Source organism: Pelecanus crispus, chromosome 5 (genome assembly GCF_030463565.1).
Source record: "Pelecanus crispus isolate bPelCri1 chromosome 5, bPelCri1.pri, whole genome shotgun sequence".
Classification (NCBI taxonomy): Eukaryota; Metazoa; Chordata; class Aves; order Pelecaniformes; family Pelecanidae; genus Pelecanus; species Pelecanus crispus.
The window spans coordinates 675,772-690,129 of record NC_134647.1 but is presented as its reverse complement, the minus strand read 5'-3'; the positions used below and the strand labels follow the sequence as shown (position 1 = coordinate 690,129).

The 14,358-nt window shown below is 47.1% G+C and overlaps 1 protein-coding gene across 1 annotated transcript in view; it reads right to left on the bottom strand.

Moving 5' to 3' along the window:
- Positions 1-10,590: 10,590 nt before the first annotated feature.
- Positions 10,591-14,358, bottom strand: part of CCDC148 (coiled-coil domain containing 148) — a 62,752-nt gene continuing 58,984 nt past the window's right edge. Inside the window, exons 13-14 of the mRNA XM_009483030.1 lie at positions 12,675-12,815; positions 10,591-10,737 (exon numbers count right to left, since the gene is read on the bottom strand). Of these exons, the coding sequence (XP_009481305.1) occupies positions 10,591-10,737; positions 12,675-12,815 (288 nt within the window). The remainder of the gene's footprint in view (positions 10,738-12,674; positions 12,816-14,358) is intronic.

Genomic DNA, 14,358 nt, shown 5'->3' with positions numbered 1-14,358 from the left:
GATGAGGGCATTTGGCCAGTTCATGCACAAGGAGCTGGGACTGATGGGCGCGGGCAGGACCTGGCAGACATCTGCGTGGGGATGGCCCGGTATGCCACGCACCGGGCTGGCGCTCTCCATCAGCGTAAGTACCGCGCCATGCCGCACCGCACGCGTTCTCCATCTTGGGCATTCACCGCAGCCCCTGCCCCGGGGTCTGCTGCTGCCGGCGTGGTCCCGCAGCGGGCTGGTGCAGGAGCCCTGTCTCCCCCGGCGGCAGGGAGGGTGGCCGGCACGACCTCTGCCTCCCATGCCTCCGCTTCCCGCAACACCCACCAGCAGATTTTTTTCCCTCTTTTCAGTTTTCCACCATTACCACCAGTACAACCATTCAGCCATGGTAAAGCTTCTTCGTTTGGATGACATTTCTCGGCACCTTACATGTTCAGTTTAAAAACCATCATATTAAAAAATGAACACGCGTGTATTTTGCTCAGCTCAGCAGTCTGGCAATTCAAGAGGCAAAGACCACTTCCCACCACGCATGAACTATAAAATATTGCTGGAAGTGTTACACTGACATGAGCTCTGAAGTAAAAATCTTGTTTTGTTATTAATTATTCTTTAAAAGCAGTGGAATTTTTAGCACTGCACAGAGGAAAAAGCAAATGTGGGCCTGTGCTGGTGGGTGCTCACACCCCAAGGCTCGGTCCTGCCATCATGTCTTCAGGCACAAGATTTGTCTTAAATCTGATTCACAGGAGACGGTGTCATTCACACAGCGGAGCTCACGTTTAGTCCCTCTGACAAAACCAAACCAAACCTGACTGACAGAAAAGCCTGAGGGAATCAATCTGACAGGATCCAAGGGGAAAAAAACCCACAAGTTTTGCTATTCCCCAAGCTGGCAGCAGTTGTGACACAGCTAGAAGAAAAGCCAACGCTGAGCTCTTGGCCACGCACCAGGTTTGTGCCAATGCAGAAGCCACCGACCCCCGGGCTCGTCCCTGCGAAGGGACGCAGGGCAGAGCACGCAGTGAGCCTCCCCCAAAACACTGCGCAGAGCAGCTGCCAACATCACATTTTTGTAAGTTGCTTAGAAACACAAATGAACTCAAACATACCGGAGGCAGGAACACAGTTTCCTGCTTTGAATATTTACAATGAGAATAAATTTTTTAGGCATTGGCAAATAAGTCAGACTGATGTTCCAGAATAACAACATGCAAAACGTTTTCATATTTAAAACATGATACAAACCTAATAGACCATCAGTCTCACAGCCAAATGAAAAGAGACAAAGCAATACGAAAACTGCATATGTTAAATTAGCTGTGCTTCTTTACATATGCTTCCTTCAGGTTTTCGAACACGATAGCAAAAACGAACAATGTGAGGCATTTTCCAGGGGGAAAAACCAAGCCCCACACCACCAAACACCTTTTGTTTTTAAAGGTAAAGCTGAGAAAAGGATGGCGGCTGAGCAATGGAGCAGAAAACTAAGATGATCACACGAGGGAGCGCTGGGCAGAAAGCGGCTGCAGCCTCAAGAGCTGGAGATTTGCAAACATCTGCCGGCCCAGAGGAGCAGCAGCGGAGATGGGGCAGTGGGGCCGCCCGGGCCGTGGCAGAGGACGGGGAAGGGGCTGGTGGCAGCAGAGGGGAGAGCCTGCAGGCAGCCAGGCAGGCGCTGGGACGGAGGGACACCGGGGCGGGTGATGCCAGCCAGGAAGCAGGACAGGAGGCCTGCAAGGCGTGAGGCGTCATGCAGCAAACACCTGACCCTGAAACCAGTCCTCACCAAGGTGCACAAACCCATCCGCCACCCTTCGTGCCCAGCGACGCGGGTGGAGGTGCTCCGGCACGGGGCAAGGATGGGCTGGGAGGCAGCCGGAGAAGCAGAGGCTCGGGTTGTCCTCACTGCAATTCACCGCTCCAAGAGCACGAGCAGGACACGACAAAGAATGGAAGTCAGCACGTGGCGTCAGGACAGGCAACACAAGGGGAAAGTCTTGGAACATTCAGCTGTCAGGGTGCATTTGTGGAGAGACCTTTCTTGAAGGAGAAGCTTCACCTGTGTACCTGACATACCGGTCCCCAGGGATGAACGCCAGCTCTATTGCTAAAAGCCTTAAAAGCATCAAGGGGAGGAGAAGAGGGTTAGATGCTTCACCCGGACAGGCTGCACAGACCCTGCGATGCCTCTACCCCCCTCAAAAATCACTGTTGGCCTCATCAGCGGAAAGAGGCCACAGGGTAACCCTGGGCTTGTTGCAGTCTCATACCTGTCACCTGCCGCAGCATCACGGGAAATGACATTTTTCTTTTCTCTCCTCCCAACAGCACGGGATGGGCATCCCTTCCATTTCTATCATGTTTCATCAACTAATCAAACCGCTGCGCCATGCAAAACGCCGAGACGTTACTATTACACGCATCGGTACTTCCGGAGGCTTAGATAAGCTATCCACGGTCTTTCTTCTAGGCAAAAAGGATATTAATAAAAAAACATTCTCAGCAATAGGTCATGTAATTACGAGCTGTAGGATTTTGTCAGGTCCCCAAATATCAAACAACATGCTATTTTGTTTTGGATTAAAACCCAGCAAACTTCTAGCAACTGGCTTAGCACACTGCACATTTTCATAACGAACAAAGGCCTTCAATTCACCATTGGGTATCACTTTTCAAACAGAAAACGCTTGACTGGAAGTCACGCTCGTGCTCCGAGATCCTCCCGGCTGTCCCGGTGCCTGTAGTCCTCCGCAGTGGTGGGACGCCCGGCTGGGGCAGTGGTGCTGCTCGCACCTGCCCAAGCTGGTGGTGAGGCATGACCCCTGCAAGCCAGAGGCAACTAAAATGCTCTCGCTCAGCATGTTTCCACAGTCACTCATCGTGTGCTGATTCTGTACATTTTACTCCCACATCTGTGCTACTGCATGAATTTCAATTATTCTCTCACATCTGTTTTACTCACTAAAAAGAACAAGCCCCGTCACACACACATCTATAGCAATTTTTCTGTCATGCTGGAGTTTTGCAGCAGGTCACAATTGCTATGAGCTCTGGATCAGCCTCAGCCTTTGTTTCCACAGGGATGGAGCCCGGGCCTGTTGTGATCATGGACACGGCAGTGGATGACTCCTTCAAGCCACGGTTTGGGCCGGTGGTGCCGGATGACGTGGTGGTGCGGAGCACTGGGCTGGACAAGGACCTTGCAGAGGAACCACTCGCCTGCAGCAAGGAGATTCCTGACTTTCCCACGCCCATCGGCCATACCATGTGCACCTATGACTTCTATGGAAGCAAAATGATCTTTGACTGTCCTTCCTCCCCCCAAACATAATGCCAAGTGTTTATGTTCTTACGTAGGCAAAATTATCCATGCTACCAAAGCCTAAGGGCAGCTGCCGGAGCTGACCTACCTGAGACGTTAGGCGGTCGGAGCAGGGTACACCTTCAGAACACGCAGTACCAATTTCGGCACTTTGCCAGGGCGAGACCTACTCTGCTAATTGGTCTCTCGTGCATCTGACAGTTAAATTTTGCACTGTCACCTGCAAGGCTAGCGCTTCTATAGCTGGCGGTGGATCAAGAGTGAAGACCCACCCAGCCGCGGTTGCTCCCTGGGACAGTGTGGGTGCCCAGGGGGACATCTGCTGCCCCCCAGTCCAGCCGTTACAGGGGAGCCATGCACTGCCACGGACCCTCCAAAAGCAGGTCAGTAGGCTCACCCCGGCAAAGAAAACAGTCCCCTGTCCACAGTCCCGTAGCGAGCCTAGCAGATGGGTCACGCTGAGTTGTTTCCTACAACAAGGTTCTAACTTCAGAACTACCAAACATTAGAAAATTGTCAGGAAGCATGTGACATTTATGTAAACAAACTTTGGTTACTCTGGAACCATTTCCTTTGCAAAATTAAATGCTGATTGCAGAGTAGATGAAAAGCAATAAATGAAGAATTAATAATCTGAGGACTATTTATAAACCTTTGGATCCACTTGCAAATGCAACCATCTGTGTATTGCTCGAGAACATGTTTTATTTAAACAAAAAGCCGTTTGAGAGGATTAACAGTAGGAACAGCAATAAAATGAAGCACTCTGCTCAGGTTAGCACAGCCACAGGTACACAATTTGCTTGCACAAAGGTGTTTACACACTGTGCGAGAGGAGAAGCTGCACCAGGCGTGGGTCTGCTCCGTGGACCCAGGTGCGGCTGCAGGATTGCCAAAACCGCCAGCAGAGTTAGAGGAGAGGGTCGGGAGGGGTGCCTGCAGCCGGACACACCGAGCACGGTGCCGGCTCCTGCCTGCGGCGATGCCCAGGGCTGCGGTGGGAGCCGGAGGGAGCGGCAGCGCTGGTGCCGGTGCCCCAGGAGCCCGCTCCCCGGCCAGCACCGACGCCACCCGAGCAGGGAACCCCACTCGCAAGCAGCTCCAGCTGCCGGCCACCCACTGCAGCCCCTTAAGAAAAATTAAACCTAAATTAAGTGGGCTTTCCTCTCCCCAGTTTTCCAGTTCTGCACAACTTGCTATCCACAGTAATTTGGCATTTTTGGGATTTAACCTGGCAGACCTTCACCGCTGATGGGCCTCAGAGGAGCTGCAATGATGGCCCCTGCAGAGTGCAATACGCCTCCCGTGCTTAACACCTGCGGGCTTACTCGTCCTCTTTACTAACGTTAAAACCTGTGTAATTTTCCCCTCTATACAGAGACGTAGCACACTGGCTTTAAACACTGAAGTTAATATGAGTTAAGTAGCGATTCAAAGGAAAACTTGTCAGCTTCAGACAAAACGTAGGCACTGCTGGGCTCTCCATTTGAAGCTACACCCTGACCACCGTGACCGCAGACCCACGCAGGGCCAGCAGTGACACTTCTCCGCTTCCCTTCAAGGTCGGGGGAGATTAGATGGAGCATTGTGCTCTTTTTCCAGTGAAAAAAAGTTACTTAAAAAGATCTTATGGCACCAGTGTGGGGAACACCGACGTGGAGCCCGTGGCGTCCGCTGGCCTGCGTGGGCTGCGTGCCCTGCAAGGCGAGTCCTCCCGCAGCCGCCTCCGCGCCCTTCCCACGCCCCGACACTCCCCAGCTTAACCCGGCCCCAGGGATCGCTTTGGTGCGAGATTTGGACAACCTGAAGGGCAAAAACACATTCCGAATGATTTTCACTAAAGTACACCGAAACAAATTTTGTGGCTCAATACAAACCAGGTTTGTTTTAAAAGGCCTGAGAGTGTGTTGGACAAAACAAAACTGAATCCCCACTCATCCCTCTCCCAGCCTTAAACCAGGTCCTGGCTGTACCACCGCAGCTGCCTCTCCCCGTTTTGCTGGAAGAGAACAGGGCGAGCGCCGCGGAGCGGTGCTGTGGCCCGCAGCCACCCCGGGGGCCTGCGCGTCGGACCCTCCGGCGCATCGGGGTGCGTCCCCCGGCGAGGGCAGCGGGAGCAGGGCCTCCTCTCCTTCCCCACGGGGCAATGTTTTAGGGTGGCGGGTGCCTGCCGCCACACGCGAGGTAACAGCGCTTTGGCCATCGTCCTGCAGCCGCCATCGTCTGCGTGGCACGCCTGGGCGGGGAGCGGACCGGGCGCCCCGCGAGGTGCTGCGGGAGCACCAGCAGCAGCCCCAGCGCCTGCTCGGGGCCTTCACCCGAAAGCGCCGGGGGCCGTGCTCTCCGGTGGGAAACGCACTTTTCTCCAGCAACTGACGGGCGACGCAGCACGGGCGACGCGGCAGCCGGCGCAGCGCGTGTTTGTGCCCCCGTGCTGCCACACCAGGAGCGGGTGTGCAGGACCCACCCACGCCGGCACACCACGGACGCTTTTTATGGGAAACGGAAAAGGCAGACTTGGTCACGATGGGCTCCCACGGGCAGGCGCCCTCCACGGCCGAGCAGGGCGGCCAGATCCAGCGAACAGCACCGCGCAGGAGCTGCGGAGCTCCAACACAGCTTGAATTGCACCCACGCACCTGCACACCCACGGAGAGCTCCCGGCAAAATCTGCACAGAAATTAAGACTGTGTTACTGAACTGCACGCTCCTCGCTCCCATCTTCAGCGGTCGCAAAGGACTGACCCGCTGGGGTCGCTCCTGCCCACAGCAACCTTCTAGGAAGGAGAGCCCTTTGCATTTGGCATAAAGCCAGAACCAAAGTAAATGACATGCAAAATTAATCCGCCTTTGTGACCGTTACTGTTACCCATTGCTATTACGAAGGCCCTTCAGACTTTCATTCGTGCAATGTTTAAAGATCTGTCAGAACCTGACGCGCAGCAGAGTGCCTGGGCACACGAGGTCGGCGTGCAGGCAGCGCGCCTCGCGCGTCCCAGCCGTGCTGGAGCAGCCTTGCCCCCGTCGGACGCTCGGCAGGTTTGGGCGCGGGGCACACGGGGACCCCTGAGAGGGCAAGGGACGGGGAGCACGCCTTACTGATATAACCGTGACCTGATTTCAGGTAACTGCCAGGGACCGCATCTTCCACATTCATCTGCTAATCAACACCCACCAACGATCCGTAAAATCACCTTTCAGTGTCTCCACGAGCTGTAGAGACCAAACCATGCCCGGGTTGAGTGGAGGGGTTTTTTGTGGAGGGTCATCTACAGCCTGAAGAATTTCTCACTGAAATCACTTCCAGTTGTTAAGGTTCACTAACAAGCTTGTTTCCAAATGAATTTTGATACCTTTGGAACAATAACTTACAGGATTTAAGAGTTCTGGTAAACAAAATTTTAACATACCAAAGAACACGGGAGGGGATCTTAAGATATTAACGATATTAAGAGCATGAAACGTGTAAGTCTAAAGATACTTAGAGACATGCCGAGGGGCTGTCCCCAAGGCACTCGTTCTCCAGTCAGTATCCTAAAATCTGCTTCATCAGCAACCCTGGGGCCCCTCTAGTCTCAGAAATGCTTCCACAATGTGCGGGTTTCTCTTGCCGCCCCTCTGGTCACCCCACTGCACGTTGTCACGCTGCCTCCTCCCGTCCGCAGGGGCCCCTCCCTGGGGTGCGGGGACGCTGGCAGAGCGGGGCCATCCGGGTGCTCCCCGGTGCCGGCACCCACCTTCACGGTCCCCTGAGCTACTCCAGCAACTTACCAGCGCCTGGATCTGGGATACGCTCAGTTTGCTGCCATGAAAATGCTCCTCGTTTTACAAGAAAAGGAGGTTGGTTCCTAGTTTCCATTCCGATGCTGCACTTTTCAGGCTCAAGTATTAATCTGATGGGGGAGGAATCCCAGGACAGGAGCCAGTGTCCTCCCAGAAGGGAAACAAAATCCCTCCAGTGCATCTAACATGCAATCTAACCTACCATTCGATCTCAGTTCTGCTAAGTCCAAAATCCACTTAAGAAACTTCTATGCTAATAGAAATGGCCTTCAAGTCCTTTGTGAAAACAATTTAAAATTGCTCCAGGAAAAGAAATATGATACTTCAACATTTTGCCTAATTTGGTAGGTGAGGTTTGCTCTGCTGTAGCTTACAGAAACACAGTCCTGGGCATTAACTTTGCAGGAGACAGTGAACTCAGTATTTTCTAGAACATTGTCCGGTCAAAAGACTCTTGTTTTTCTTATTTTGCTTTTAGTTTAATGATTGTGTTGTTAAATGGCTTTGCTGCTGCACGTTCTAAGTTTGACGCTCTTCAAGGGTTTCAGATGGGTCAGCAGTTCAGAGCTCAGAATGCGTGTCCTTGGCGAGTTCCTTTTCAAAATATTGACCATTACTGCAAAGCCCCCTCTCTTCTCAGAGGGGTCACAACTGGCATCGCAATCACTTACATTTCTCTTTTTCTATAAATACACACAGAAATGCGCATATAAGCTTATGTGCACATAAGTTGGCACAAACTTAAAGTGTTTTGCAGAGCTGGATACCGCACCAGCTGATCTTGCACCAGTTGGGTACTTGACTTTCAGGCACTATTTAACATTTAAGCCACTTTTCTGACTACCAAAATTCACAGATCAGTAGTATATCTTGAAACCTAATAACTTCATTTTCACAAAGAAGTTTTTCTCAGGCTTTAAAAAAATCAGATTGTTAGTCAAACTGCACTTCGTACATTGGCAAACTGTACACTTCATACTTCGGCATAAAGGATAGCTGAATTCTGAGCTGTTACCCTTGCCAGGTCAAAACTAACAAAGTAGGGCTGCAAGAGATGCTGGTTGAGAAGTCTATTTCCCATTAACATTTTCTAAATTACTATTTTTATGTGCAAGTAATTTGATACACCTTTGTACAAAAATAACTTGCGAAATTTCAATTTTTTAAAAAATGAATAGAAAGCATTTATCATGAAAACAAATGTCCTTATAAGCATCTGCATTTCCTGAAGGGTTTTGGTCACCTCTCATGAACAGTGCTAAGGTAAGGATGATGGAGTAGGGCGGAACATCCACCCCCTTCCCGCAGGAGCGCAGGAGAGAGGCGCTTGGCCAGGCCAGGCAGAGTGGCTGAGGCGGTCTGCAGGAGCTCTCCTGGCAAGAACAGCCTCTGGTTGTGCTGAGCGAAATACCCGAAGCCAGTCTCACTGACCTGCACGTTTTCCATGCTCCATTGTACATGAAAATCCCTCTAAAAATCCTCATTCTGGCCCCACCATGTCAATAACAAGCCCCGATTCATGGTTGCAGTGAGCTGGTACAGACTCATCAATGTAAGCAGACTTCTACTTGGTCTATTCCCTGGGAAACAACAGATGCGAAGACAACCGGAAGACACTGCCTAAAAATCAGTGCCCTTTATTTCAAAAACAAGTGTCTGCTTCATTTAAACTTTCTTTTTTCATTAATGTCTTGGTATTTATAAAAGATGACAAGACAACAATAATCTGAAAAGATTTTGTACCACTGAAATTATCTTGTAGATCTGCTTTTCAAGGCAAGGGAAAAAAAAAAAAAAAATCAACTGCCTTAAGTTTGGGATCTTCCGCTTCTGGGAAGCAGTCTAGCAGCCAATCTGGTCTCCAAAAGAGAAGTAAAGCAATGCTGGTCTCCCCTGCAGGAACATCCAACAAGTTGTGAAGCTGGCCAAGTGTGTTTTAAAAATAATGAGTTACCCCAAATGAGAGACCAAAATAAAATGCAGAAATATACAAGGAATTGTAATTTTAGCACAAACATGCCAAAGCTAAATCCAGAAGACATGCAGCTCCCACGGCTCTTGGGCAGTCTCTGTAGCATTTCTCCCCCCATTAAAATAACTCAGCTTCAATACTCAGATTATGTTGCTCCTGGTCTTAAACTTTTCTTGCTCTTGGGAGTCTGTTGGACCAACTCTTCCCCCGCCTTTCTGGCACCCTTCTTAGAGTCTCCACCTCTTCTGACTTTGCACCCTTGAACGCCCAGGCCGGAGCAAACCTCCCTCCCCCAGGTGCTCAGAGGCACCCGCTGAGATCAGGCTTACGCTTCAAGATTTTGCCAACGTTACTATCAGTTTGAGACATGAAAACTTAACATTGCTCGTCTCTGATTGCAAAACATTTGGTGTAGAGTCACTGAATATGTCAAGAGAAGAGAGCCTGTTGTCTGTGCCAGGTAAGGAGGCGCTGCATAGCGCCCGGCAGTAAAGCCGCGCTCTCGGTGTTTGCTGGACCTGCACCGTGGGCTCTGCTGGGAGAACACAGACAGGGCTCTCATCTACCCTGATCCTCAATTTCTCATTTCGGCAGTGAGGAATTACTGTTTCACAAGGCATTGTAGGTATGTGATCCATTAACACCTATAAGGCATTACAATATTGCATTAATGAAGTTCCCATAATTATCTAGATACACAACTATGAATGTTCGGATCTTTCTGATATTCGTCATCCTTCGAAATTTTTGATTAAACTGCTAATTGTAACTTGTTTACATGCATTTTACACTCATCTGCTGTAAGGCTTGAAAACATCATCAGTTACAAATTGAAATTACATCAATTTCCCTTTCATATAATAGAATCATATTCAGCAGTTTCAGCTCCAAAATAAAGATCCCAGATCTGAAACATTATTTCTAATTTATAATTTATACTGAAAGACTAATCTGCAATATGAAATTGCATGACCGGTTTGCAGTAAACATGATGCAGCAAATTGGTTTCTAAATATAGACAAAGGTTACATTTCTCCTTATTATAATCAAGGAATAATAGAAACATTCATGATAATGCAGATTTTATAATTAAAAGAATCAAATTCTCAGGAAGCCTGGAATGAAAGTTGTGGGATGTATTCCTGTATCATAATATAATCTAAAGTGGCTGTTCTGCAAAGCTAGTTTGGATTTATGCTGCCAATTAAAAACCAGAGTTCCTACTCCAGATGCTATGTATCAGATTGGCCTGTAATGTCTGTAGGAGTCTTTCATGTACAGGTGTCCTACCTCCCAGTAGAAAGGGACATGGGAAATTATACTACAACAGCCCACCAAACCTCTGTAAAACCTGCACCAAGGCAGGTGTAAAATGGCATAGCAATGCATGAGAAAGGCATGTTGGTTTTTTGAATGACTGCATACACTAAGTCAGCCTAAGGGAAATTTATTTAAGGTTTTCACATTATAGGCCAGCCAACACCCCTGAAGCTTCTCTACTCCTGATATGAGAGGGGCTCTACATTTTAAAAGCTGTAGATTCCATATCTCTTCTTGGAAGCTTCAGTGGAGGAATTTTTGGTAAAATCTCTCTTGCATAAAGTGTTTTATGAAGTCCAGCTTCTCGAAGAGCTAGCTCAACACGAAGTCTAGGGTCAGAAATGATCTGTTAAAATAAATGACAGCAATGATAAACAGAAAGAAAGCAATACTTTCCTCACACACACAGTGTATCTTACAGGTTACCTGTGGATGTATATATTTAAAAAGTTTTAAAAGACGGTTAGAAAATTATGGTCATAAAATAAAGCCTTCAAAAGCTGAGAAACTCTACAGTGAACAAGCCTTATCTCACTGCACATATCTTGATATTATCCTTTGTAATATTAATGATCACAAACTATTTTAACAAAGAGCCCTGGTTGTCATTCCTCTGCAAAACTCAAAGGGTAGGTGAGAAACCGAGTGACTTTTAATTCGGTCTGCTCCTTGAAGAGTGGCTGACTTCTCTAATGCTCCACATCAACACAGCCCTGCTTTCAGCACAAGACTTTTAATCCCTTCCTGTTTGTTTCTATGGAATCCGAGTGCTTCAAACACATTCATGTTTTTTCTCACAGCGTTGCCTTGTGACTACATGGCAGAACCACTTCCATTTTACATAACAACAATTGGTGCCCAAGGAAATTACTTCTAAAATTTGTCAAAAGGTTATTTGACAAAATTTGTAAGCGTCTTTCAAATCCTTCTTCCATGGGCTACAGTGGGGGAGCAGTGAAAGTCCCAGAGTGTCACGTTGCCTTCAGTTCCAGCAGCACCTACCACAGTGCCCAGAGCTGCTGGGAAGAGCAGCACTGGAACATTATCCGTAACCACAGCAGCTCTGGGATGGAGCATGCTCATATGCTTGGCCAGAATCACTTATTGCAGTCTGAGCAGTACTAAAACCTGTTTGGAGTCCAAACAGGAGGAATATTCTGAGAATTCAGGTACCAATCCCAAATACACATGTTCAGAGCATTTTTAAGTTAAGGCTTCTCAGAACATTACACATTGGTCAGATTTGGGTAAATTTTAATAGCCAAACAATAACTACATCTCTTGTACCACATCTCTCCTTTACCAAACTGAGAAGCTTTAAAATGTCTTAAAATGGGAAGTGCTGGACAAGCTTAGTTACAGACATCATTAAATTTCAGCTTATTCAGTGCTAAAAGAAAGCTTTGATGCCATCAAATTATATCATAGCACTTCTCTTTCTGTAAACATTATTTTCAGAGAGAGAATAATTTCAAGTGCATAGATTGAGCAGATGGGGAACAGTAAGGTAATCAAAAAAATCCTCCCCTATGTTGCTTAATTCCATTTGAAACTGAGCTAGCACCATCCTCAGCAATCTGAGTGACCTGACCACAAGGAGTATAGTTACTTCAGTTTCCTACTTTATTTACACCTCACTGGTTTCTTCTCCTTTAGCCCTTGCATGTCACATCCGAACTGATCTTCAATCCAGCAATAGTGTAAAGACAGTCAAGATACTAATTTTCAGCTTATGAAGAGATTTGTGCTGTGCCTCATCTTCCCAGAAAAAAGAATACCCCTAATTAAGTTACCTGTGACATAGCTGGTTTGTATACAGTCAGGAGGACTTTTATGCTGAGTCAATTCACTTCAAATACTTAGTACAACACTAACTGGAGCAGGTGAAAAGGAGGCACTCTCTTAAATAAATGTGAAAGGGGTGAGCTTTGCAATGAACAAAAAGCAAACAGATGGGCCAAAGCGCCCGGCAAGCCCCGGAACGGCCCAGCGGCCCCTCTCCAGCGCTGGCACGGGGAGATGCTGTCCGGGGAGAGCCCGGCACACCTGCGCTGCGCCTGAATGGACCGTTGTGGCCCACTCCTGTGCTCCTCCAGCACCTACAGTGGGTCAGAGAGATTACCTCACCTAGTACACCTATTGTTTTTATTTTTACAGGCATTATATTCTATGTTCTACTGTTAATATTGCTATTTAGGCTATATTATTAATATTACTATCATATGTCGCTGTTAAGATGCATGTGCGTGTAATAACCTATGTGGCATGATTACAGACAATTACCTGCTGTTCACTGTATGTATGCAACTTAAACAGTGGCTTCTGAAGATCAAACTCTTCTTTGGTTCCAATGCCCATCCGAGCTTTAGATGACACCGTATCAGCCACTACTCTAGCTGGATCTAACTTGGCAACAACGGCAACCTAAAATACATGATATGAAAATAACGGTTACCCTATCTATGTAGGCCTACGGTGAGAAAAGGTTATCATCAATAACACATCCTTTGAGAACACAATCATTTACCCGGTTTAAAAATTTCAAAAGTTGTCTTAAACCACCTTGTATCCATAAAAGCTGTAAACCTTAAAACTTGAATCCAGAGTAAACCACTTTGACAGAGAATAACAACCTGGGAGATTTTTTCCGTGTTTACCAATGGAGACAATTTAATTGGCCGGACTCAATACAGCACTGTGCGTGCCCAGAACTGCTGTAAAGTGGACAACTGCCTGCTATGTGGGCAGGCGTAACACAGAATAACCTGCATATTGGCAATACCAATTGTCAGTCCTTGAAAACATAAACGTGAAAGCTGGACAGCATTTCCATGAAGGGAGAGCTTATGTTGCCACCTCATCATACCCCTGGTAAGAAATAAGCTCACGCTAAGCTTTAGGCTACCAGAAAACAGCACTTCCCAAATATCTGCACTGCAGATCTTTGCACCCTAGCAGTGGCGTGTAGTCCTGGCCGTGAAGGATGTCAGCGCTCACCCTCGGCAAGGATACTGTGAGAGAAGCAATAGCATCCTCAGCTCTCCAGCAGAGATCGGCATCAGCTCTGATGTTCAAAACCAGTCACCAAAAGGAACCAGCAGACTCGTAATTTAGCAATACCCACAATTCATGGAAATCCAAACACTTTCTCCTTTATCTTCTGATGGAAACAAAAGTGTTCAGATCGGTAGTTCACAATTTCTACAGAGTCATGGGCAATAACATTGAGTGATATGCCACAAATAACATAATTCTTTGTGTTTTTTACTTAAGTGCGTCTGTTTTAACTATGTAATTTCCTGTGTATCAGTATCAAAGATTCTCTCAGACACTATATTGTGCAAGAGTCAACCTTTTTTCATTGCTTCTTTGTGTTAAAATATTCAGATATAGGTTAATAATACTTTGGAAAAGACAGACAGTTGTATAAGCAAAATAATCAATGTCAGGACGCCATCTGAATGGCTGAAACCAAAAAAAAATTGTGTATGCTTTTTTTTTTTCCCCCAACTCTTTAATAAAATGTCATCTTTGTATTCACAGGCTGTCAAAATATACAGACTGGATGACTTTACTAAATTTTTTTTTTTTCCCCCCACATACAACCATGAAGTAGTATGTTGCTAGTGTGAAACACAGAGAATAAATATTGGTTAGAAAAATGTAATGAAGTGGGAACTCTACCATCCTGGTCAAAGGCCGTTCTAGAAGCATTTTCTACTTTGGTAAGAGAATTGGGTCAGAAGAGACCAGCAGATCATGACTCTCAACCAGCCTCTTGTAAAATCTGATGCAAAAGACAATGCAATTCAACCAATAACTTAGAAGAGACAAAATAGAGTTATTATTAAAAATGCATTGACAACCTAAAATAACACTGTTAATACTGCAAAATATTGAATTGAATCAGATTATTAAAAATAAAGCATTATTGACTGGAAATGAGCCTGAGTTCAACAGTTTAAAA